General features: G+C 44.4%; 1 protein-coding gene across 1 annotated transcript in view; it reads left to right on the top strand.

Annotated features, from left to right (window-relative positions):
- Positions 1–26720, top strand: part of LOC129696201 (CMP-N-acetylneuraminate-beta-galactosamide-alpha-2,3-sialyltransferase 1-like) — a 90505-nt gene that overhangs the window by 36411 nt on the left and 27374 nt on the right. The window contains exon 2 of the mRNA XM_055633846.1: positions 12073–12832. Within this exon, the coding sequence (XP_055489821.1) occupies positions 12560–12832 (273 nt within the window). The 5' untranslated portion in view covers positions 12073–12559. The remainder of the gene's footprint in view (positions 1–12072; positions 12833–26720) is intronic.

Here is a 26720-nt window from a genome sequence, read left to right as displayed (position 1 = left end):
TCTGCCACAGAGGGTAGTTGAGGCCAGTTAATTGGCTATATTTAAGAGGGAGTGCTGGGATCACAGCTATTTACAATACACATTAATGATTTAGATGAAGGAATTAAAAGTAACATTAGCAAATTTGCAGATGACACAAAACAGGGTGGGCATTTGACCTGTGAGGAGGATGCTATGAGGATGCAGGGTGATGGGCAGTTTGAGTTAGTGGGCAGATGCAGTTTAATGTGAATCTAGGGGTCCTGAAAGTAAGCAGGCAGTGAAGAAAGCCTTCATAACAAGATGAGTAGTACAGGAGCAAATAGGTCCTGCAGTTTTGCATGGCCCTGGTGAGACCCCACCTGAAGTATTGTGTGCAGTTTTGGTCTCCAAATTTGAGGATGGACATTCTTGCTATCGTGGGGGTGCAGTGTAGGTTCACAAGGTTAATTCACGGGATGGCGGGACTGTCATATGTTGAAAGAATGGAGAGACTGGGCTTGTATACTCTGGAATTAAGAAGGATGAATCTTATATGATTCATTAAGAGAGGTATCTTATTGAATCATATACGATTATTAAAGGTCTGGACATGTTAGAGGCAGGAAACATGTTCCCAATGTTGGGGGAGTACAGAACCAGGGTTCCAAAGTTTAACATAAGGGGTAGGCCATTTAGAACGGAGATGAAGAAAAACTTTTTCACCCAGGGTGTTGTGAATCTGTGGAATTCTCTGCCTCAGAAGGCAGTGGAGGCCAATTCTCTGGATGCTTTCACGACAGAGTTAGATAGAGGTTTTAAAGATAGTGGAGTTCAGGGATATGGGGTGAAGGCAGGAATGGGGTGCTAATTGTGGATAATCCGCCATGATCACATTGTCTATTGTCTATAAAGCTGGGAACAATAGACAATACAATAGGTGCAGGAGTAGGCCATTCGGCCCTTCGAGCCACCACTGCCATTCAATGTGATTATGGCTGATCATCTCCAAAGGCGGGGACAGGACATGGCTTGGGAATTAAGGTGCATACAGTTGAAGGAGGTTTGTTTTGCAGATGGCTGGACAAAGAATGGAGATGCAAAGGAGTCACAAGGGTATCAGATAAGGAGAGAAGTAGGGTGAAATGTAAAGCAAGAGGGAGGGATATAGGTGGAAGGGAACATGGGCAGAGGAAAAATAGAGGGGTGGGAAAGGGGAGAAAGGATGGTAGGGTACAGGAAAGAGAGAGGGGAATGGGCGGTTGTTACCAAAAATTGGAGAATTCAGTGTTCATACCATTAGGCTGTGAACTGCTCAAGAAGAATATGAGGCGATGTTCCTCCAAATTGCGTGTGGCCTCACTCTGGCAATGGAGGTGGCCCCAGGGAAGGAAGGTCTGTATGGGTAGGGGTGTTAACATGGCTAGTAACTGGGAGATCCATGAAGCCTTGACAGACTAGGTGCAAATGTTTGGTGGAACAATCACCTCGTCTACTCTTGGTCTCGCCAATGTAAAGTAGACCTCATCGAAAGCACCAAGTCCAGTAGGTGAAGTTTGACACGGTGCATGTGGACCTTTATCTCACCTGGAAGAGCTCAGTGACACAGCGGTAGAGTTGCTTCCATATTGTACCAGATATCTAGTTAGATCCTGACTATGGGTGCTGTCTGTATGGTGTTTGTACATTCTCCCTGTGACCAAGTGGGTTTTCTCTAGGTTATACCCATAGTTCAGACACACAGGTTTGTAGGTGAATTGGTTTCTGTAAATTGTTAATTGTCCCTAGTTTGTAAGATAGTGCTAGTGTACGGGGTGATTGCTGGTCAGTGCAGACCCGGTGGGCCAAAGGACCTGTATCCATACTGTATTTCTAAAGTAAGATAAAGAGCTGCTATGGTCCCTGGATGGAGGTGAGGGAGGAGATTTAAGGGTGGCAATGAGAAGATGTTACTGATGGTGGAAACAAGTGGAGGGTGGTGGAATTTTGGGGAATGAGGTGTTGAATGCAAAGGTTGGTGGGATGAAAGTGTAAGGCCAGGGAACTGTCATCCTTGTTCCTTCTAGGGGTAGGGGGAGCAAGAGCAGATCTGCTGGACAAAGCGGGTGATGGATACATCCACAACAAGTAAAACACCAGTTGTTTAAGAAGAAACTGCAGACGCTGGAAAATCAAAGGTAGACAAAAATGCTGGAGAAACTCAGCGGATGAGGCAGCATCTATGGAGTGAAGGAAATAGGCAACGTTTCGGTTGGCAACACTTTTTAAATAGGCAACGTTTTTAACACACCAGGTTTACTGAAGAAAGAGGATATCTGGGATGTCTTAATGGAAAGTCTTATCTTGGGCGCAGAGTGGTTTAGATGGAGAAATTGAGATAAAGGAATGCAGGAGGCAGGATGTGAGAAGGTATAGTCAACGTAACCATGGGAGTCAGTGGGTTTGTAGTAGACATCAGTCACATTGAAGTTCTGGTCAGGAGTGACCCCTGAATATTGATAATGGGGTCACACCATTACGTTGGCCAGACCTTACACCTGGAGTACGGTGTGCAGTTCTTGCCACACTATAGGAAAAATGTGATGGTGCCAGAGAGAATATGGATGAGATTAACCAAGATGTTACTTTTTAACTATGAAGAGGGACTCTTTGGTATCCACTGCTAGCAAAACAGGAAGGCAGATTACTACCTAAATGGTGCCAAGTTGGGAAAAGGGGAAATACAATGGGATCTGGGGATCCTTGTTCATCAGTGAATGAAAGTACGCATGCAGGTACAACAGGCAGTGAAGAAAGGGAATGGCATGTTGGCCTTCATAACAAGAGAAGTTGAGTATAGGAGCAAAGAGGTCCTTCTGCAGTTGTATAGGGCCTGAATGAGACCACACCTGGAGTATTGTGTGCAGTTTTGGTCCCCTAATTTGATGAAGGACATTCTAGCTATTGAGGGAGTACAGTGTAGGTTTACAAGGTTAATTCCCTGGATAGCAGGACTGTCATATGCTGAGAGAATGGAGTGGCTGGGCTTGTGTACTCTGGAGTTTAGATGGATGAGAGGGGATCTTATTGAAACACATTAGATTATTAAGGGTATGGACTCACTAGAGGCAGGAACCATATTCCTGATGTTGGGGGAGTCCAGAACCAGGGGCCACCGTTTAAAAATAAGGGGTAAGCCATTTAGAATGGAGACGAGCAAATACTTTTTCTCACAGAGAATTTTGAGTCTGTGGATTTCCCTGCCTCAGAGGGCGGTGGAGGCCAGTTCTCTGGATACTTTCAAGAGAGCTAGATAAGGCTCTTACAGATAGCGGAGTCAGGGGATATGGGGAGAAGGCAGGAGCGGGGTACTGATTGGGGATGATCAGCCATGATCACATTGAATGGCGGTGCTGGCTCGAAGGGCCGAATGGCCTACTCCTGCACCTATTGCAGAGGGGTGAAAACATTTGAAAACTGAGGAATTTGCTTTGTAAATTGGTAAATCAGGCAATTTATCAGTCAATTTAAGCAAGACTGCTCTTGGGGAGCAGCAGTGAGTGAGCGGCCTTGTGAGGGAAGTACCCTGTAAGTAAAGTGTGAGTCTTTGGCTCGATAGTCTTCGGCGAGGAGGCTGAGGAGAGGAGATCACGCAATACGCTTGAGAGGTAGAGACGAAAGAAGGAGATGTCAGGCAAGCTGATTCAGTGCGATGCTTGCAGTATGTGGGAGGTCAAGGACACCGCTGGTGCCTCTGGCTGCTACAAATGCGAAAAGTGCATCCAGGTAGAGCTCCTGAAGGGCCGTGTTTGGGAACTGGAGAAGCAAGTGGATGACCTCCGGTTCGTACGAGAAACGGAGTCGTTCCTTGACAAGTCCTACAGTATGATTGTTACACCTAAGGTACTGGAAGAGAGAAGGTGGGAGACAGTGAGCAAGGGAGGGAAGCATGGAATGCCAACGCCCCCGGGTGGTGTACCTCTTGTAGACAGGTTCATCCGCTTAGAAGCTGTTGGGACAGAAGACGTGAGCGGCGGACTGGCTTGCGATGCGAATAGGGCTGTTGAGCCAAAACCAAAAAGGCCTAAGGCAGGCAAGGCCATTGTAGTGGGAGACTCCATCGTGAGAGGTACGGACAGGGGTTTCTGCGGCAGCAGACGGGATGCAAGGATGGTACGCTGCCTTCCCGGTGCCAGGATACAGGATGTCACAGACAGAGTGCAGAAAATCCTCAAGGGCGAAAGTGAACATCCGGAAGTGGTAGTGCATGTCGGCACAAACGATGTCGGAAAGAAGGGGATGAATATTCTGCAGCGTGACTTTAGAGAGCTCGGACAAATGTTGAAAAGCAGGACCTCCAGGGTTGTTATCTCCGGTTTGCTTCCAGTTCCCCGTGCTGGCGAGAGCAGGAACAGGGAGATACGGGACCTGAACGTGTGGCTGAGGAACTGGTGCACGGGGCAGGGATTAAATTCTTAGATCACTGGGATCTGTTTTGGGGTAAGGGGGAACTGTACAAAAGGGGCGGATTGCATCTTAACAGGTGTGGGACCAGCATTCTGGCAGGCAGGTTTGCCACTGCTACACGGGTGGCTTTAAACTGAATAAGGGGGTGGGGTGTTAAATGGGATAGTGGAGGATGGAGTTAAAGGGAAAGGGTTTCTTAAATGTGTGAGCGTAGAGACCGAGGGGTGTAAAATGAGGGTAGAAGCAATAGGTAGCAAGGTAAAAAGTAAAAGTGGCAGGCAGCCAAAACCCGGGTAAAAATCAAAAAGGGCCACTTTTCAACATAATTGTATAAGGGGTAAGAGTGTTGTAAAAACAAGCCTGAAGGCTTTGTGTCTCAATGCAAGGAGCATTCGTAATAAGGTGGATGAGTTGAATGTGCAGATAGCTATTAATGACTATGATATAGTTGGGATCATGGAGACATGGCTCCAGGGTGACCAAGGCTGGGAGCTGAACATCCAGGGATATTCAATATTCAGGAGGGATAGAGAGAAAGGAAAAGGAGGTGGGGTAGCGTTACTGATTAGAGAGGGGATTATTGCAATGGAAAGGAAGGACATTAGTTTGGAGGATGTGGAATCGGTATGGGTAGAGCTGCGACACACTAAGGGGTAAAAAACGCTAGTGGGTGTTGTGTACAGGTCACCTAACAGTAGTAGTGAAGTTGGAGATGGTATCAAACAGGAAATTAGAAATGCGTGCGACAAAGGCAAAACAGTTATAATGGGTGACTTCAATCTACATATAGATTGGGTAAATCAAATTGGCAGGGGTGCTGAGGAAGAGGATTTCTTGGAATGTATGTGGGATAGTTATCTAAATCAACATGTAGAGGAACCAACGAGAGAGCAGGCTATTTTAAACTGGGTATTGAGTAATGAGGAAGGGTTAGTTAGCAATCTTGTTGTACGTGCCCCCTTGGGCAAGTGTGACCATAATATGGTTGAGTTCTTCATTGGGATGGAGAGTGACATTGTTAATTCAGAAACTATGGTTCTGAACTTAAAGAAAGGTAACTTTGAGGGTATGAGACGTGAATTGGCCAAGATTGACTGGCAATTAATTCTAAAAGGGTTGGCGGTGGATATGCAATTGAAGACATTTAAAGACTGCATGAATGAACTACAAAAATTGTTCATCCCAGTTTGGCAAAAGAATAAATCGGGGAAGGTAGTACATCCGTGGATAACAAGGGAAATCAGGGATAGTATCAAAGCGAAGGATGATGCGTACAAATTAGCCAGAAAAAGCAGCATACCGGAGGACTGGGAGAAATTCAGAGCAGCAGAGGAGGACAAAGGGCTTAATTAGGAAAGGAAAAATAGATTATGAAAGAAAACTGGCAGGGAACATAAAAACTGACTGCAAATGTTTTTATAGATATGTGAAAAGAAAGAGATTAGTTAAAACAAATGGAGGTCACTTGCAGTCAGAAACAGGTGAGTTGATCATGGGGAACAAGGATATGGTGGACCAATTGAATAACTACTTTGGTTCCGTCTTCACTAAGGAAGACATAAATAATCTGCCGGTAATAGCAGGGGACCGCGGGTCAAAGGAGTTGGAGGAATTGAGTGAAATCCAGGTTAGTCGGGAAGGGGTGTTGGGTAAATTGAATGGATTACAGGCCGATAAATCCCCAGGGCCAGATGGGCTGCATCCCAGAGTACTTCAGGAAGTAGCTCCAGAAATAGTGGATGAATTAGTAATAATCTTTCAAAACTCTTTAGATTCTGGAGTAGTTCCTGAGGATTGGCGGGTAGCAAACGTAACCCCAGTGTTTAAGAAGGGAGGGAGAGAGAAAATGGGGAATTACAGACCAGTTAGTCTAACATCGGTAGTGGGGAAACTGCTAGAGTCAGTTATTAAAGATGGGATAGCAGCACATTTGGAAAGTGGTGAAATCATTGGACAAAGTCAGCATGGATTTACGAAAGGTAAATCATGTCTGACGAATCTTATAGAATTTTTCGAGGATGTAACTAGTAGCATGGATAGGGGAGAACCAGTGGATGTGGTGTAACTGGACTTCCAGAAGGCTTTCGACAAGGTCCCACATAAGAGATTAGTATGCAAACTTAAAATACACGGCATTGGGGGTTCAGTATTGATGTGGATAGAGAACTGGCTGGCAAACAGGAAGCAAAGAGTAGGAGTAAACGGGCCCTTTTCAGAATGGCGGGCAGTGACTAGTGGGCTACCGCAAGGCTCAGTGCTGGGACCCCAACTATTTACAATATATATTAATGATCTGGATGAGGGAATTGAAGTCAATATCTCCAAGTTTGCGGATGACACTAAGCTGGGGGGCAGTGTTAGCTGTGAGGAGGATGCTAGGAGACTGCAAGGTGACTTGGATAGGCTGGGTGAGTGGGCAAATGTTTGGCAGATGCAGTATAATGTGGATAAATGTGAGGTTATCCATTTTGGTGGCAAAAACAGGAAAGCAGACTATTATCTAAATGGTGGCCGACTAGGAAAAGGAGAGATGCAGCGAGACCTGGGTGTCATGGTACACCAGTCATTGAAAGTAGGCATGCAGGTGCAGCAGGCAGTGAAGAATGCGAATGGTATGTTAGCTTTCATAGCAAAAGGATTTGAGTATAGGAGCAGGGAGGTTCTACTGCAGTTGTACAGGGTCTTGGTGAGACCACACCTGGAGTATTGCGTACAGTTGTGGTCTCCAGATCTGAGGAAGGACATTATTGCCATAGAGGGAGTGCAGAGAAGGTTCACCAGACTGATTCCTGGGATGTCAGGACTGTCTTATGAAGAAAGACTGGATAGACTTGGTTTATACTATCTAGAATTTAGGAGATTGAGAGGGGATCTTATCGAAACTTACAAAATTCTTAAGGGGTTGGACAGGCTAGATGCAGGAAGATTGTTCCCGATGTTGGGGAAGTCCAGGACAAGGGGTCACAGCTTAAGGATGAGGGGGAAATCCTTTAAAACCGAGTTGAGAAGAACTTTTTTCACACAGAGAGTGGTGAATCTCTGGAACTCTCTGCCGCAGGGGGTAGTCGAGGCCAGTTCATTGGCTATATTTGAGAGGGAGTTAGATGTGGCCCTTGTGGCTAAGAGGATCAGGGGGTATGGAGAGAAGGCAGGTACGGGATACTGAGTTGGATGATCAGCCATGATCATATTGAATGGCGGTGCAGGCTCGAAGGGCCGAATGGCCTACTCCTGCACCTAATTTCTATGTTTCTATGTTTCTATGTCTTTGAGACCTTTAACATTGATTTTGTTTCAGCAACATTTCTGTCTCCATCATTGTTTTGGGGTCAGACTGATGGAGATTACGGAGCAAATTAGGTGGCGATCAGTAATCACAAAATTCATGTGGCAGATGACAGGGACATCTTAGCAAATTCTTGTTCAGATAAGGAAGTGATTGAATATTTGGCTTTGTTTGGACCAGAGACATGTTGTTTATAACAAGAAAATGCTCTAAGCATTTTTTCAGAAGTTAGGCTCTTATCCTTGTCATTAGTACATTTCAGATGATCTTGTCTTTTCAGATTCAGATTCAATTTTAATTGTCATTGTCAGTGTACAGTACAGAGACAACGAAATGCATTTCTAACCCTGATATTGCAGTTGCACAAGGAAATTGGTTTGTCCAATGAAATTGGCGCTAAAATTATATTACTAAACAAAAGTAATAATAATTCTACACAGTTCTTTAAAAATGTCCAGTCCACATTGCAAATGTGGACTGGACATTTTTAAAGATCTGTGTAGAAGTATTATTAGTTTTGTTTAGTAATATAATTTTAGCGCGGACAAAGGCCGTTCAGCCCACTGAGTCCTCACCGATCAGCGATCCCTGCTCATTAACACTACCCTACACTGGGGACAATTATTACATTTACAGCAAGCCAATTAACCTACAAACCCGTAGGTCTTTGAAGTGTGGGTGGAAACCGAAACCCTCGGAGAAAACCCATGCAGGTCAATGGGGAGAATGCACAAATTCCATACAGACAAGCACCAGGATCGAACTTGGTTGCTGGTGCTGTATCCATTGTAAGGCAACTCTACTGCTGTTGCCAGATATCGAACTTCCTGTAATGGGACAAATATGTGGATGATCATAGCATGCTAGATATTTGTGAGAGGGTCATGATGTGTTCACTTACCCCACAGTGGGAGTTACCATAACTGAGACTAGTCCATTGTTGGTGGTAGATGCTACCAAAAGAAGACAGCAATACTTCAGTTTACTCTTTCAGACTGCATCTTATTCTGTAGGTTGGTCATCTGCAGTCAATTTTGTCTAACACAGGATGGCAATGTCAAAGCCTCTTGAGCTCTGGGGCTATGAAAACAGTCTGTCACTGTATAAGGTCCATCAAGGTCTTGATGTTCTCAGAACCAGACTTAATTTTGAGGAAAAAATGGTTGCCTAAATGCCATATCAATGGCAGTTATGTTTAGGTTTATTTTTGTCACGTGTATCGAGGAACAGTGAAAACCTTTTGTTTTACGTGCTATCCAATTAAAACAGATAATACTATTCATGAATACAATCAAGGCAAACACAAGAATAACATTGAAGTGATGAGAAAGATACCAGAATGCAGAATATCGTTCACAGCATTGGACTGTAAAAGTTCCAGAGTAAAATTTCAATGTCTGCAATGAGGTCCGTTGTAGAATTGGGATTGAACCCTAGCTTATGGAAGGGCCATTCAGAAGTCTGATAATAGAGGAGAATAAGCTGATCCAGAATCTGATGGTACGTGCTATCAACCTTCTATATCTTCTGCCCGGTGGGACCGAGAAGAAGAAATTAATGATCGCGGTGGGAACGGTGCATGATTTTGTTGGCTGCTTTCCTGAAGCGGCATGAAATGTAGATGGAGTCAATGATGGGGAGCCTAGTTTGTGTGATGGACTAGGCTACATTTACATCACTCTGCATGCTGAATTTCCACAGTCTGCTGATGAAATAAAGGTGGTGTGCGTTTTTTGTCTGTTGCTTTAATGTCAAGTCAAGTTTATTTGTCACATACACATACGAGATGTGCAGTGAAATGAAAGTGGCAATGCTCGCGGACTTTTGTGCAAAAAGACAAACAACCAAACAAACTATAAACCCAATCATAACACACATATACCTTTACATAATAAATAATGGATGGAAAAACGTTCAGTAGAGTTAGTCCCTGGTGAGATAGGCGTTTGCTGTCCGAATGGCCTCTGGGAAGAAACTCCTTCTCAACCTCTGTTCTCACTGCATGGCAATGGAGGCGTTTGCCTGACCGTAGCAGCTGGAACAGTCCGTTGCAGGGGTGGAAGGGGTCTCTCATGATATTGTTGGATCTGGAATTGCACCTCCTGATGTATAGTTCCTGCAGGGGGGCAAATGCTCGCGGACTTTTGTGCAAAAAGACAAACAACCAAACAAACTATAAACACAATCATAACACACATATACCTTTACATAATAGAGGTATGAAGTTCCCATAGTGCGTTCGGCCGAACGCACTACTCTCCACAGAGCCTTCTTGTCCTTGGCAGAGCAATTCCCAAACCAGATGGTAATGTTTCCGGACAAGATGCTTTCCACAGCCGCTGCGTAGAAGCACTGGAGGATCCTCGGAGACACTCTGAATTTCCTCAATTGCCTGAGGTGGTAAAGGCGCTGCCTTGCCTTACTCATGAGTGCTGAGGCGTGTGATGCCCATGTCATATCCTCGGAGATGTGGACTCCCAGATATTTAAAACAGTTCACCCTATCCACAGGATCCCCATTTATCCTCAATGGAGTGTACGTCCTCAGATGATGTGCCCTCCTAAAGTCCATGATCAGCTCCTTCGTTTTTTTGATGTTCAAAAGGAGGCTGTTATCCTGGCACCAGAGTGCTAGATCAGCCACCTCCTCCCGGTCGGCCTTCTCGTCGTTGTCTGAGATCAGGCCCACCACCGCAGTGTCATCAGCAAACTTATGTGGTTTGTCCACGCCATATTGCTGGTAATATTTATGCCTTGGAACCTAAAGGTTCTCAAATATTTCTACTTTGGTATCATTGATGCTGATTGGGGCATGTACTCCACCATGCTTCCTGAAGTCAATAGGTAGCTCCTTCATCTTGCCGACACTGGGGGAGAGCCTGTGGTCCAGATTTCATGTACTCCATCTCATGATTCTTCGTGACTCGGCCCACCACACAGTGGTGTCATCTGCAAACTTGTAGATGGTCAGAGCAGATAGTGGCCACACAGTTGTAAATGTATTGGGAGTATAGTGGGGGAGTAAGAACGCATCTTTTCAGGGCATCAGTATTGAGAATTATTGTGGAGGATATGTTGTCACCTCTCCTCGCTAATTGTAGTTTAAGGGTCAGAAAGTCACGGATCAAGTGGCAGAGGGGTAAGCTGAATCCTAGGTCCACGTAATTAGAGGTGAATTTGCAATGGGATTATGGTTTTGCAAGCAGACCTATAGTCAATAAATAGGATTCTGACATAGGCAGCCTTGTTGACTAGTGTTCCAGAAATTAAGTTTGCATCCAGTGTGGACCTGCTGCGATGGTAGGCAAACGACAGTGGGTCAGGGTTGTCCTGGTGGCTGGAGTTAATTGTACCATCACCAGTCTCTTGAAGCACTTCATTATGGTGGATGTCAGGGCCACTAGATAGTAGTCATTAAGACATCATAATCATAATCATAATCGTAATTTATTAGCCAAGTAGGTTTCGCAACATACGAGGAATTTGGTTTGCCACACAGTCATACCAAATAAGCAACAATACACAACCACATAACCATTTAACATAAACATCCACCACAGTGGCTCCTCCACATTCCCCACTGTGGTGGAAGGCAATAAAGTATTATCTTATTACCTTACATGTTACCTGAATTACTTTTGCACTGGGACAATAGGGGTCTTCTTAAAGCAGATGGGCTTAAAGCTGAGGTTAAAGATATCTGTGAATGCCTCTAACAATTTACAACAACTTCAACTTGGACATGACAGAACGATGTTGTGATCCAGGGGCAATGCTGCCCAAGATGACCAGATTGTATGGAGCTGCTGTGCACTCTAAATCTAACCTCCACTCATCAGAAACAAACCAACTATTAACTTGCTATTCCTGTGAATCAAGCACAGGAACAGAATAAAATTCCTCCTTTTATTTTCATGATGTTTCTGATGACCTCCAAGATAATCCTTTCACTGGACTTTTCTTATAATGATTAATGTCATTTGTTCATGAAAGTTTCACAATTATTATAAATATAAATGCTTAAATGAGTCCAAAGATGGACTTTGGGGGTGGTGCCCGGTGAGATTGACTCTCTATTAGTCTTGTGGGTGGATAGATTAGATATGGTTTACCTGTTCAACACAAAAGCTGGAGTAATTCAGTGGGTGAGGCAGCATCTATGGAGAAAAGAACTAGGTGACATTTTGGGTCGAGACCCTTCTTCATACTTGACCCTTCTTCAGATTCGACTTCGGGTCATAGCCTGAAACGCCACCTATTCTTTTTCACCAGAGATGCTGCCTGACCCGCTGCGTTACTCCAGCTTTTTGTATCTTATCTTTGGTTTAAACCAGTATCTGCAGTTCCTTCCTACACATGGTTTACCTGTTGTTTTTCTTTTAGGAGGAAGTTTACTCAGCCAGTTTGACTCAAGAAATTGTGCAATTATAGTGGCATAATGGAAAATTCGAAGAGAAGACTGACCACATTACTGGTATTCAAATCATCGGTGTGAAAGACGTCATCCTATCCACAATGAATGCAGCTCCCAAATGCACAAATACAATATGGTATTATTGATGGTTCTGCCCATTGAAAAATATTGAAAAGTGTCTTGACACCACAGTAACTTCCCACTCCACTAGCTAGACGTGAAAGAAAATACCAACTGAATGCTTTCTTTCTGAAAACTTTGATTATTCTATTCTGAAGATTTATTTCAGAGATGTATTCCACAGTAATGGCTGTTGTTGCTCAGTAGCTACTATTTTGTGCAAACTGGAGTTCTTTTTGTTAAGTACATATTTTGCAGAATTCATCTCATACTGATTCACTGACCAGGACCCACTACTTGCTCTTCGTTTTTCTCTGTTGCCAAGCAGGCTTCACCATGCTGGTTTCAAGCTTTTTTTTTAGGCTGGGGAGGCTTCAATATTTGTTATATTTACTGTTTCTTGTTCTGGTGCTGATTTCTGCCTTATTTACATACACAAAAAATATTTCACTACACCATCTCATGACAACGAGACTGTGCAAATGTAGCGAGTGTGTCTCCGAATTAGGTCTATCGGAATGGTTTGACGAGCGTTACGATTCGAACATGAACCCCATCCTGATGAAAAGCAACTACACAATTCCTGAGAAGTCTTACAATTGGTGGAAGGTAGGTGGTACACTTTACAGAGATTGGATCACTTTAAATGAAGGATAATTCATGGACTGAAATGAAATGTAAGAAAATACTTGATAAATGAAGGAGTATGATAACTAAAAAACTCCCTTGTATATATTCTGTGATTTTATAGAAATTCAGATTATTTGTGTGCTCTCAATAGAGATAAAAGTTTTTCACAATATCATCAGCATTCTGATTGAAAGTCAAAAGATATTTCTGTGAACTGGACATTTTTCTGACTAAACTTTAGAGATATAAGCCTACTACTTTAATGCTTAGTGTCTGCCTTTCAACTTTTTGAAAGAACTAACACTTTCTGTAGGCAACAAAGGATGGACAATAAAATCCAGCCTTCCTGGTGACTGTCACATGCCAATAATATTTTTCGATTAAATAAAGGCCCTCTTCAGCAATATCAACAGCAGTTATCTAAAATCAAAACAAAACAAAACAAAAGGGTTTTGGCCCAGAAACATTGCCTATTGTATTGTATTTGTATTGTATTTTAATGACCACACAGCCAGGCTGGTGGAATTTGTTATCAGTACAGCTCGGTTCCAACATTTCATCTAACATTAAACATATAGCATAGATATACATACAAACAGACGCATTACATAATACATAAGGGCCATGCTTATTCTTATTCCTCACCGTACATAGTTTAAAATGTTAATTGCAGTGGGAATGAAACTGTTTTTGAAGCGGTTTGTTTTGGAGGCAATTGTCCTGTAGCGCCTCCCAGAGGGCAGTAGCTGAAAGGCATAGTGTGCAGGGTGAGTAGGATCAGAGATGATCTGTGTAATGGCCGTTTGTGGTAAAGTGATTCAAGGGATGGTAGGGGTAAGCCAATAATTTTAGATGCTCTGTTGATGATGCGCTGTAATTTCTTCCGGGAGAGTGAGTCGAGACTGCCGAACCAGACTGTGATGGATGAAGTGAGGATGCTTTCGATGATGGCTGTATAGAAGCGGAGCATGAGATGAGACCTTGCTCTGAACTTCCTGAGCTGTCGGAGATGGAAAAGTCTTTGCTGGGCTTTTCCATAGATGTGGTCTGCATTCCATCTATTTCCTTCACTCTATAGATGCTGCTACACCCGCTGAGTTTCTCCAGCATTTTTGTGTAAAAACAAAATCATTGATACTCCATCAGTCTGAAGAAGGGTTTCGGCCCGAAACATTGCCTATTCCCTTCGCTCCATAGATGCCGCTGCACCCGCTGAGTTTCTCCAGCACTTTTGTCTATCATTGATACTATGTAAGCTTCCTACAGTAATCAGATACCATTGTCTCTAAAGAACCCAGGCTGCCAATTTCAGCATAGGATGCCACTTAAGAATTGTTTTGGAAACTAACAAGCAATTACTTCCATTGATACTTGTGCAATGATACTTTATGAAACAATATAACATGCAATGTTATTTCAAATCCATTGAAATCAGCAATCAAGAAGTCATAGGGGTTGTCCAACGTCATTCACCATAAAGAAAAAACAAACAAAGCGCTGGCTGTATAGGCTGTGTGTGAATTCTTATCTTTATTCATAATTCATTTATTAAAATATATTTAATCTGAGGAACGGGGATGACAAGTAGCGGGAGAGCGAGGTGTAACAGCGAGAGAGAGGGGGCAGATGCGAGTGGGAGACAGGGGAGGGCGCACACACAGACCCGTGCCTCATCCACAGCCAGGATTGAACCTGGGTCCCTGGCGCCACAAGTGCTGCCGAACCACCACTGGACTGAAGGTACACAAAAATGCTGGAGAAACTCCCGTTCTTGCTGCCAAAGTGGATAACCTCATATTTGGCAACAGCAGTAGAGTTGCCTTATAGCGAAGGAAATAGGCAACGTTTCGGGCCAAAACCCTTTCTTCAGACTGATTTATTTTCGGTTTCGGTTTTGGCCAGAAACGTTGCCTATTTCCTTCGCTCCATAGATGCTGCTGCACCCACTGAGTTTCTCCTGCATTTGTGTGTACACAGGGGGTGGAGAGGCAGGGAGAGGGGGGAGAGAGGGGGAAATGGAGAGGGGGAGGTGGAGAAGGGGAGATGGACAGGAGGGAGGAGAGGGGAGGAGTGGCGAAGGGGATGGGACACACACACACTAACCACTCCCCCCAAACACACACACAAACATCCCACCCCCCAAAACACACACACACTAACCACCCCCCTCCCCAAACACACACCACTAACCACCAGGAGGGAAGATAGGGGAGAGGGGGGTGAGGGGAGAGAGTAGGAGTGGAGGAAGGGGGGGGGGGAGATGGGATGGAAAGGGGGAGAGGAGGTGGAAAGGCAGGGAGAGGAGGGGGAGAGAGGGGGAAATGGAAGGGGGTAGGTCGAGCGTGACGGGAAGGGGGATGGGGAGAGAGTGGAGAGGGGGAGGGGGAGATAGGGGAGAGTGGGGGAAGGGGAAGGGGAGTGAGAGGGGATGAGGGGGAGAAGGGGAGGAGAGCAGGAAGGGGCGAGGGAGGAGGAGGGGGAAGGGAGGGGGAGGGAAGGAGAGAGAGGGGAGGGGGGGGGGGGAGGGGGGAATAGAGGGGAGGGGAGGGAGGGGGAGAGGGGGCAGGGGGAGAGTGAGGAGGGAGGGGATGAGAACAACTGGGATAGTGGACATTTAGACATAAGACCCTGTAATTACAATTAGTTTGCTGGTTATAACATGTGGCAAAGGGGGTAATATGTCTTTGGCAGTAGCATTAAGGGCATTCAATGATCTCTCCATTTGTCTGGGTATGTCTAGCTTCAGCAACACTCAAAAAGCTTGGAAGGTGGAAAAATGATAGGACTTTGATGAGAATCATTTCTGGAATTTTGTAATGGTCATGATGATGAAATTTGAAACAGTAGGAATGGAATTTTAACATTTGGCAATATTGGAATTTAAAAAGTTATTCAAATGGTGGGAATAATTACAACCAATAGTTGAAATGACAGTGATGGGTCATAGAACTGCAACAAGTGAAAAATTGATGGCAATAACGATTAAACCTTGATTGGGGTAAATAGATGAAATGTTGATGGAGAGAGCAACAATGGAACTCTGATAGTGGATGAAACCATTTGAACTAGTTAGACTACTGAGAAGATGTAAGTGATCAGGAGCCAGGATGGTGTGGGAGATTGCAACCTTCACGTGGTCCGCCCTGTTTCGACGAATGTAATCAACCTGGCGTGCACAATCAAATAAGATCAAATGAAACAAGTTGTCCTACAACTTTAGGCTGTGCACGTCACATGCAAGAAGAAGAGGAGCCAGGAAGGTGATAAAGAGAATGGTGTAATCAACCAAAATCAATCAAATAAACCATTGCAATCAAAAAAGTAATGTTGGCTATTTAAAACAATATAATTGCTTTATTTTGGACATTAAAGCTTCACATTGCCAGTTTAACCATATTACATGTACCATATAAAGTAGGTTAAAACAAATGCTGTATTTCGGTACTTACAGAATATCTACAAGAAATTGTTTCAAGCCATTCATAATCCCACTACCTGAAATTAGGACAAATGGTGAAACTTTATTGTTTTATTGGGCATATTAGTTGACAAGATGATAGTCTATTTTTCCCTTTAAAATTATATCATGTGTCATAAATATAAAAATTATAAAGTTATTGTGGTAATTCATGTTTATTTTAGTTTTAATTTAGAAATACAGTTCGGAAACAGTGAGACTGTGCCGACATACACCAGCACCATCCTACACACTAGGGAAAGTTTACAACTATTTTTACCAAAGCAAATGAACCTACAAACCTGAATGTATTTTGGAATGTGGAGGAAACCAGAGCACCTGTGGAAACCCCACACAGTCACAGGGAGAACGAACAAACTCAGCAGACAGCACCCGTAGTCAGGACTGAGCCCGGGTCTCAGGCGCCGTAAGGCAGCAATTCTACTGCTGTTTAAGAAGGACTTGCAGATGCTGGAAAATCAAAGATAGACAAAAATGCTGGAGGAACTCAGCGGGAGTGGCAGCATCTATGGAGCGAAGGAAATAGGCAACGTTTCAGACTGAAGAAGGGTTTCGACCCGAAACGTTGCCTATTCCCTTCGCTCCATAGATGCTGCCTCACTCGCTGAGTTTTTCCAGCAATTTTACCGCTGTACTGCCTACATGGATTAAATATACATAGCACATTATGGAAACCTAAAATACTTATTAGCAGGTAAATCTACTCCATAAATCTACTCCATAAATCAACACCATTAAAAAAACACCTGTTTAAAGTGCACTTATTTACAGGCTTATCACTGGTTTAATTAGTTTCTGCCTGACATTGCACTTATACTAGGGAGGGAAAATTTGTTGTGCAAACAGGTGATAAAAGTAAGTCCAACAGCCTTGACTGCTCTTAATGACCTCCCAAGTCCAACAGAGACAAGGATAGAAATTGTTTGCTCACCATTTTGATTTAAATTGTCATTCTTTTACTGTAACTGGGTCTAAATTATTTTCCAGCAGCACAGTGGGAGTTTCATTACTGGAAGAACGGATAATCATAAAATAAATTAAACTGTGCATTCAATGTTTATTTATTCCCTAAAGAAAGCTACATATTTTCACTCTGTATTGTAGGAAAATATTGATACCACACCATAGCTAACAATTATCAGTCTGAAATGTCAGCTTTTTCTTGGATAGGTTGATTTTACTTATATACAGCAATACTTTCAATACCATCTCAGACACCTCCGTTGTTGGATTCCTGATAGTTACCTTCTCTCATACATATGAGTTAGGAAAAATAGGTCACTCAGGTTGTCAAGCCTTCTGCAATTTAAGGAGATTTGCGTTTTACATTGAACATAGAACAGGACAGCACGGGAGCACGGGTGTCAAAGCTTATGGAGAGAAGGCAGGAAATGGGGTTAGGAGGGAGGGATAGATCAGTCTTGATTGAATGGCATAGACTTGATGGGCCAAAGGGCCAATTTTGCTCCTATCACTTATGAACATGAGCATAGCACAGTGTAGCATAGATTTGGCCCATGAGATTCATGCTAAACATGGTGCCAACTTAAACAAACCCCTCTGCCTACACATGATTCACATCACTCCATTTTCTGCATATCTTTTTTTTTTTTTTTTTTTGTGCCTTCCACTACAGTGATGAATGCTGTGGTGGATGTTTATGTTACATGTTGTGTCCTGTTTATGCATTTTTATTATTTTGTTAACCCATCTTTATGCTTTGTATGGAACTGATTTTTAAATTATGTAAAGCACTTTGGGGTCAATGAAAATCGACTATAAATGTGCTATATAAATAAATTTATTATTATTATTATTATTAAATCCACGTGCTTACCTAAAAGCCTCCATTTATCTGCTCCCACCACCATCAGCCATGGTATTACATTCTAGGCACCCACCACTCTCTTGAATACTTGCCCCACAGTTCTCCTTTAAACCTTTCCTCTCTCACCTTCATGCTCCACCCTCTAATATTTGATAATGATCCATGCCTCTCACCAGTTTGTAAACTTCTGTTAGTTCTCCGCATTGTTGCTCCAGAGAAAATAATCCAAGTTTTGAAACCTCTCCTAACAGTTAAACCCTCTAATCCAGGTGAAAATCTTTGGCACCCTATCCAAAGCCTCCACATCCTACCTGTGTTAACTAGAATTGTACACAGTTCTCTAAATGTGGCCTAACAAAAGTTTTATAAAGCTGCAATATGACTATCTGACATTTATATTTAAATTTACCTGCATTTGGAAGAGAATGGGTTAATCAGGGTCAATCAGCATGGTTTTGTGTGGAGCAGGTCACACTTTGCATGCTGTATTGTTTCATGTTTTTTTAAATTCCTCCCTCTGTCAAGTTATCCTCATTAACATTAACCAGATGGACAGATCAATACCTCATCATTATCGCAACCCTGGCCTCATCCTGTGCCTTGCCCATTCTCAATGTTTTCTTTCTTTCCTGATTCTGGGTTTGTAATGGCAAATTTGCGTGACCTCCTGTGTGTTTCCAGCACATTTTACTTGTTTCCACTTTATTTTTCCTGCTAAAACTAAAAATGTCATATTTTCACGTTCAGACTTTCATGTTTCATAGAAACATAGAAACATAGAAATTAGGTGCAGGAGTAGGCCATTCGGCCCTTCGAGCCTGCACCGCCATTCAATATGATCATGGCTGATCATCCAACTCAGGATCCCGTACCTGCCTTCTCTCCATACCCCCGATCCCCTTAGCCACAAGGGCCACATCTAACTCCCTCTTAAATATAGCCAATGAACTGGCCTCAACTACCCTCTGTGGCAGAGAGTTCCAGAGATTCACCACTCTCTGTGTGAAAAAAGTTCTTCTCATCTCGGTTTTAAAGGATTTCCTCCTTATCCTTAAGATGTGACCCCTTGTCCTGGACTTCCCCAACATCGGGAACAATCTTCCTGCATCTAGCCTGTCCAACCCCTTAAGAATTTTGTAAGTTTCTATAAGATCCCCTCTCAATCTCCTAAATTCTAGAGAGTATAAACCAAGTCTATCCTGTCCTTCTTCATAAGACAGTCCTGACATCCCAGGAATCAGTCTGGTGAACCTTCTCTGCACTCCCTCTATGGCAATAATGTCCTTCCTCAGATTTGGAGACCAAAACTGTACGCAATACTCCAGGTGTGGTCTCACCAAGACCCTGTACAACAGCAGTAGAACCTCCCTGCTCCCATACTCAAATCATTTTGCTATGAAAGCCAATATATCTTTCGCTTTCTTTACTGCCTGCTGCACATGCATGCCTACCTTCAATGATTGGTGCACCATGACACCCAGGTCTCGCTGCATCTCCCCCTTTCTCAATCGGCCACCATTTAGATAATAGTCTGCTTTCCCGTTTTTGCCACCAAAATGGATAACCTCACATTTATCCACATTATACTGCATCTGCCAAACATTTGCCCACTCACCCAGCCTATCCAAGTCACCTTGCAGTCTCCTAGCATCCTCCTCACAGCTAACACTGCCCCCCAGCTTAGTGTCATCCGCAAACTTGGAAATATTGCCTTCAATTCCCTCATCCAGATCATTAATATATATTGTAAATAGCTGGGGTCCCAGCACTGAGCCTTGCGGTACCCCACTAGTCACTGCCTGCCATTGTGAAAAGGACCCGTTTACTCCTACTCTTTGCTTCCTGTTTGCCAGCCAGTTCTCTATCCACATTAATACTGAACCCCAACGCCGTGTGCTTTAAGTTTGTACACTAATCTCTTATGTGGGACCTTGTCGAAAGCCTTCTGGAAGTCCAGATACACCACATCCACTGGTTCTCCCCTATCCACGCTACTGGTTACATCCTTGAAAAATTCTATAAGATTCGTTAGACATGATTTACCTTTCGTAAATCCATGCTGACTTTGTCCAATGATTTCACCACTTTCCAAATGTGCTGCTATCCCATCTTTAATAACTGACTCTTTCTCCTTGTAATATTAAATAACTTTCTCCTTGTAATACTCCATCAGCCAGATGGACAGACTGGAAACAGAGAGTAGAAATAATTATCTCTTTCCATGTAGCAGACAGTGACTGTTCCCATCGGCTCCACAGAGAATCAGTGCTTAGATCCTAACGATTCACAATGAATATCAATGATTTGATGAGGGAACTAACTGTCTCATTTACAATGGAAAGTACAAGAAACTGCAGGAACCCTGAGCAAAAAACAAAATGCTGCAGGAACTCAGTGTGGTAGGCAGTATCTGCATTGGGAATGGACAGAGGAAGCATAGCAGGAAGTGAGGAAAGATGGTGAATTCAATTGCAATTATTTCAATGTTGGAGGCCAAACTGTAGAGCAAAATGAACTCAAGACATGGAGAGGTATGTGGGACTGGGACCTTTATGGAATCTGGCTAAGGGAGAGATAGGCCTGGCAGGTTACTGTTCCAGGGTATAGGTATTGTAGACGTGATAGAGATAGGGATAAAAGACAAGAGGGAGTTGCTTTACTGATTAAAGAGAACATCATGGCAGTAGTCCGAGATGACATTTTTGAAGGATCATCCAGTGAGACCAAACGGGTGGGACTGAGGAAAAAAAGGGGCTGATCATCTTGTTGGGATTGTACAAAAGGCCAACAATGGTTATTAGAAGTAGAGAAACAAATATCATGGGAGATTGCTGACAGCTGCGTGACTAATAGCAATAGCATTGTCATTTAATGAGTATGAAAGACTAACTCAGCAGGTCGGGCATCATCTCTGGAGAACATGGATTGGTGACGTTTTGGGTCGGGACCCTCCTTCACACTGATAGTGGTGGAGATACAAGTGAGGCCGGGTATCTAGTCAGACGGTTGTACAAAGGCCAGAAATGAGAAGACAAAAGGTGCGGGATAAGGATTGAAGAGCGAATTGTGAAGTCAGAGGAAGCGATATAGCTGCAAGGGGAGTGGAGGGTGGAAATGGGTGCACATTCAGATGTGGCCCAGTGAGGGGGGGGGGGGGGGTGAGGGAGAAAAACTGGGGAGGGGAATTAGTTTTTGTAGGTTAGGTACCTAAAATATGAGAATTCATATCGTTGGGTTGTAACATACCCTAGCGAATATGAAATGCTATTCCTTCAGTTTACGTATGACCAGATTCTGGCAATGGAAGGAGCACATGGACAGAAAGGTCAGGATGGGAATGGGAAGCAAAGTTAAAATAGATAGCAAACTGGGAGATCCAATAAGCCTTGGTGGACCGAGCAGGTGTTTGGGTGAAATGGGCAATGCTATGCTTGATCTCTCCAATGCAGAGGAGGCCACATCGGGGACGAGGTTAGAGGAGGTGCACTTGCACCACTGTCTCACCTGGAAGGACTGCTGGGGTTCCTGTGTGGGAGGAAGTATAGGGACATGCTACATCTCCGGCTAGATTGTGTCTCTCAAATTTGATTGAGTTTTTTACTTTGCTACAAATAGGAATAGGATTACGTTATTGTCACATTTGACTAGGCACAGTGAGATTCTCTGCATACACAATGTATCCAAATAGCAGTCACCCCCTCCCCCCCCCCACCTAGCAGCTCCCCCACGGGAGCTTCAGGGACCGGGGGAAAACTGTGGATAACCCAGCCTCGGGGGCCATGGGAAGACCACAGGTAACCCAGCTTCAGGGACCGTGGGATGACTGCGGATAACCAAGCTACAGGGACCTTGTGAAGAACATGGGTAGAACCGTGCTTGGGGGAAACTTCAGCTACGGGAACCGTGCAAAAGCTGTGGGTAGATCCGTGCGTGGGGGAAACCTCAGCCACGGGGACCGTGTGGAAGACCGCAGGTAGATCCATGTTTGGGGGACACCCCAGCTACGTGGACCGTGTGGAAGACACGGCTAGGACCGCAGAAGAGCGGGTAGCCGGCGGCAAATTTAGACTCCTGCTGCCCGAGGGGGGTAAGAGCAGGAGACTAAAGTCAGGCCAGGAGGGCCCCTCCGATATGGGTTCGTCCTCGGACGTTTTACCCATCCTAATTGGCCAGGGAGGGCCATATCAGCGCAGGTCTCCTCGAGAGCCCGTGCCAGCACCCTTTTCAGGGCTGTCTACAAAACTCCCTTCTGCAAAGGTGAGTGCGACGAGTCAGTTGGCAACTGACTCTGAATTCAAAGCATGTCCGAGGAACAGGTGCCGGCTGGGATTTACCATGCACCTGGAAAGACATGGGTCCACATACACCAGCAGCCCTATGACCCAATCAAGGATGGAAATCAAACCCACATCGGGGGCCTTTTGGGCTTACCATAAAGCCACCGGTAGCCATGACAGTAGGTGGGTCTGGTTCTTTCCGAAACATGGGGTTGTGGACCATTTACAAGAAGGTTGGAAGAGATAGTTTATACTGCACAGTACAAGCGAGACAGTCTAGGAATATGGCTGGAGTTGCCTCTTTAGGCAGGCTCGCTATTATGACAAATGAGGCCTGTTTATTATCAACAAGCCCAACTCGCATGTGCAGTATAGACATTGAAACTTCGTGATGATTAATTCCCATGGGGTCAGCTTCATTCACAGGGCGCCGGAAATATCTGAAATTTAACTGGATGGGGCAATGATACAGTTAAAACATTGCAAAATAGGCTAACTTCAGTTCCCAGGTTATTTACAAAAATTAGTGCTTCGGCTGCTCAGAGTTTTAAAAATATTGTTAAGAACTATCTGGATGAGATTAAATGCTGTATTTTGCTAAGTTAGCTGTATCAGCTACAAAACCCATTTGAGAATTGGGTTCTCATCTGTCCAGATAGATTAAAGTTGATACCAACTGAACTTATTGATGATTGGGATTACCTTTAACTCTATTTAATCGTCTGGGACCGCCCTGAGGTAAGGGATTGGAATTAATTGAAGCCTGTAACAATACTGATCAAGCAACCTTCTGTTCATCAAGTATAATTGGCTTACAGCTGTGCTATATAGGCCTTTGCACAATCAGAACTATACAGCATGCAAAAGAAGTAAGCACTCAAGTACCATGTGGTTATTGTTACCAGCTCTATGCTATTCCACTAATTCAGTAAATCTTGAATTAAACTACAAACTGATGCTATTGTTCAGGATGAGAATTTGCTCATGCCATCTAGTTACAGATGTGGACGGTAGAGTTACCAATTCCTCAGTTACATGGTATCAACTACCTATAGACACTGGGTGCATTCTGGGGATTAAAGGTTTATGCGAATATGCCTATCTGCATGCTCTAGTCCAAATTGATACACTTCGGTGGTGGCAAATGTCTGTTTACATTGGTGCAAACAAGTCAAAATATCCGGTGATAGTTTACCCAAAACTCATTACGGTACACAATATGGGTGTTGGATCACAAAGTATTAAAATACATTGTGAACATTAAAGACCAAGAAACTTGTATCCAGGCTCAATCACCAGTGGAAAATATGTGGCATATCAGTAGTATTCGTTACATTCTAGCTACACTAAGGAGGAATGTTCTTTTATGTTTTCCTCCATTTCTGCCTCAACAGACAGGTTTGCAAAATTCAGCAAGTTCCCGCCTCAGGCATTTTTATAGTGCCTGCCGGGCTTAGCCAGCCATGGTTCCCACTGATGTGGGGAATGATAGAACCATATATGGTTATTCTAGACACAAGCTTTGGTCTAGCCGTGAAGTGGGAAACCGTCCTCAGCATGATATAATCAATTCTTTGTATTACAGAGACTGAGAAGACAGTTCCTGCATCTGGGGTTGTTAAACCAACCATGATCGTGCTCACTGCAGATGTAGGGATAGCACTAAAAAATATCAATATTTCCTCATAAGGAGATGGGAGGTATTAGTTTTACAATTATATTACATATTCGGCACGGATGACTGACGTCTTGTACTTCAGGCTCAATAGTCAATAGTCTATTTAATTGTCATTTGGACCCCTGGAGGTCCAAACGAAATGCCGTTTCTGCAGCCATACATTACACACAAATAGACCCCAGACACAACATAATTTACATTTTACATAAACATCCATCACATAGCTGTGATGGAAGGCAAAAAAAAAACTTATCTCTCCACTGCACCCCTCCCCCCCCCCCCCCCCCCCCCCCCCCCCCCCCCCCCCCCCCCCCCGATGTCAGAGTCAAAGTCAAGGCCCCCGGCTGGCGATGGCGATTGTCCCGCGGCCATTAAAGCCACGCCGGGTGGTGCGAGGTCGCACACACCGGGTCTTGGTGTTAGAGACCCCGGCGTGCGCTCGCAGAGTCCCGCGGCCATTCCAAGCCGCGCGGGGCAGTGATTTAGGCCCCGCTCCAGGAGCTCTTCGACTCCGCAACTCGGGCGGGAGAAGTCGCCGTTGCAGGAGCCCTGAAAAGCGGTCTCCCTCCAGGGACCTGCGGGCTCCTGGTGCCGCCGTCTGCCGACCCGCAGTACCAGCCTCCGCATCAGCAGCAGCAGCAGCAGCAGCGGCAGCGGCAGCGGCAGCGGCAGCAGCAGCAGCAGCAGCGCTCCTCTGCCGCTCCACCCGCACCGGTCTCGGCCAGCTCCGCGACGGTGAGGTGAGTCGGCACCAGAGTCCCCGGCTTCTTCTGTTGGAGGCCACTCCTCGTTGAGGCCCCAACGACAACTGAGACCCGACGAGAAAAGGTCGGGTTTCCAGTGCAGGGAGAAATTTAAAAGTTTCCCCCTCCCTCCCACCCCACCCCCAACCCCCCCCCACACACACACCCCAACATAAAATAACAAAAACTACATATAAACATAGACAAAAAATAATAAAAACGCGGACAGGCTGCAGAGGCCGCTGCTGACAAGAGTCGCGCCGCCTACCGGCTCATATGAGTGCTTGACAAATCATGATGTCTTAAGTGCCATCTACCATACCTAAGTGCTTCATCATACTGGCTGAAAGGAATAGAATCCACTCTGGGGGGGTCACCCTCTGAGCTCTAGATTATGAAGAAAATCTGCAACTCGAAAACTCCCAGGACTAGGGATGCAGAGATATGGGGTGTTAACGTTGTGCTACGTCGCTTCGCTGAAGGGCTCCAGCTACATCCCTGTCCTTGGGCTAACTCACTTATAAGTGGTTCTGCTCATAGCCCTGCATGCAGCACTATGGGTCTAGTCATTACATAAACGTTGACTGGATAGGATGATTATATCTGCAGACTAAATAACACTTATGTTATGACTTAGTCAAGCAGTGTAGACCAGGGGCTATAGATGTTCACATATCCCATGAACCTTCGATTGTGTATGGTCACACATCTACACCAGAATGTTAGATCACTAGAGCCTAGAGACTCTGAACTAGCAATATTGGTAGTTACATCTAGCGTCAAAAGAAGGTATCACTTCAGACCATCTTCAGGTGGTTATGGGTCTGGCTTAAACAGGAGTAAATACTGACATTTCAAATCACTTTACCAAGGCTGAAACAACCTCAGCAGCAGGGTTATGGAAGTTAGCGGGACCACACCCTAGCGGTTGCAGGATGGTCAATCTAGCAATTTTCCACACATTTAGTATAAACCCATTGCCAGATGGCGGGGGGGGGGGGGGGGGTATTTACGAACTCTATGTTAAGTTCTGTTCATAGTTCCTCCGGGGTAAGGGAGGTTACTATTGTCATTATTCATGTCTGAATATGAAAACATACTTCCTCCCCTGGTCAACTAAGGCAGTGAGTGAAGCATGGACTCGTTCCACGGCATGAAATCACAGATCTTCAAAATCTTCATGTAGTCATTCACGTGACTCCGAAGTAAAATAGTAAGATTAAACGAGAACTTACCAGTTTGATGTTTGATCTTTATTTTATAAGGAGTTACGATGAGGGATTATGTGCCCTCCGCTCCCGCCCTCTATCATAAAGGTCAACTGTTATCCCAGTTAGAAACATAGAAACATAGAAATTAGGTGCAGGAGAAGGCCATTCGGCCCTTCGATCCTGCACCGCCATTCAATATGATCATGGCTGATCATCCAACTCAGTATCCCGTACCTGCCTTCTCTCCATACCCCCTGATCCCCTTAGCCACAAGGGCCACATCTAACACCCTCTTAAATATAGCCAATGAACTGGCCTCGACTACCCTCTGCAGCAGAGAGTTCCAGAGATTCACCACTCTCTGTGTGAAAAAAGTTCTCCTCATATCGGTTTTAAAGGATTTCCCCCTTATCCTTAAGCTGTGACCCCTTGTCCTGGACTTCCTCAACATTGGGAGCAATTTTCCTGCATCTAGCCTGTCCAACCACTTAAGAATTTTGTAAGTTTCTATAAGATCCCCTCTCAATCTCCTAAATTCTAGAGAGTATAAACCAAGTCTATCCAGTCTTTCTTCATAAGACAGTCCTGACATCCCAGGAAACAGTCTGGTGAACCTTCTCTGCACTCCCTCTATGGCAATAATGTCCTTCCT

The sequence above is a fragment of the Leucoraja erinacea genome, chromosome 4 (assembly GCF_028641065.1).
Source record: "Leucoraja erinacea ecotype New England chromosome 4, Leri_hhj_1, whole genome shotgun sequence".
Taxonomy (NCBI): domain Eukaryota; kingdom Metazoa; phylum Chordata; class Chondrichthyes; order Rajiformes; family Rajidae; genus Leucoraja; species Leucoraja erinaceus.
Note: the sequence above shows the minus strand (reverse complement) of the source record. Positions and strands in the feature narration are given on the sequence as shown.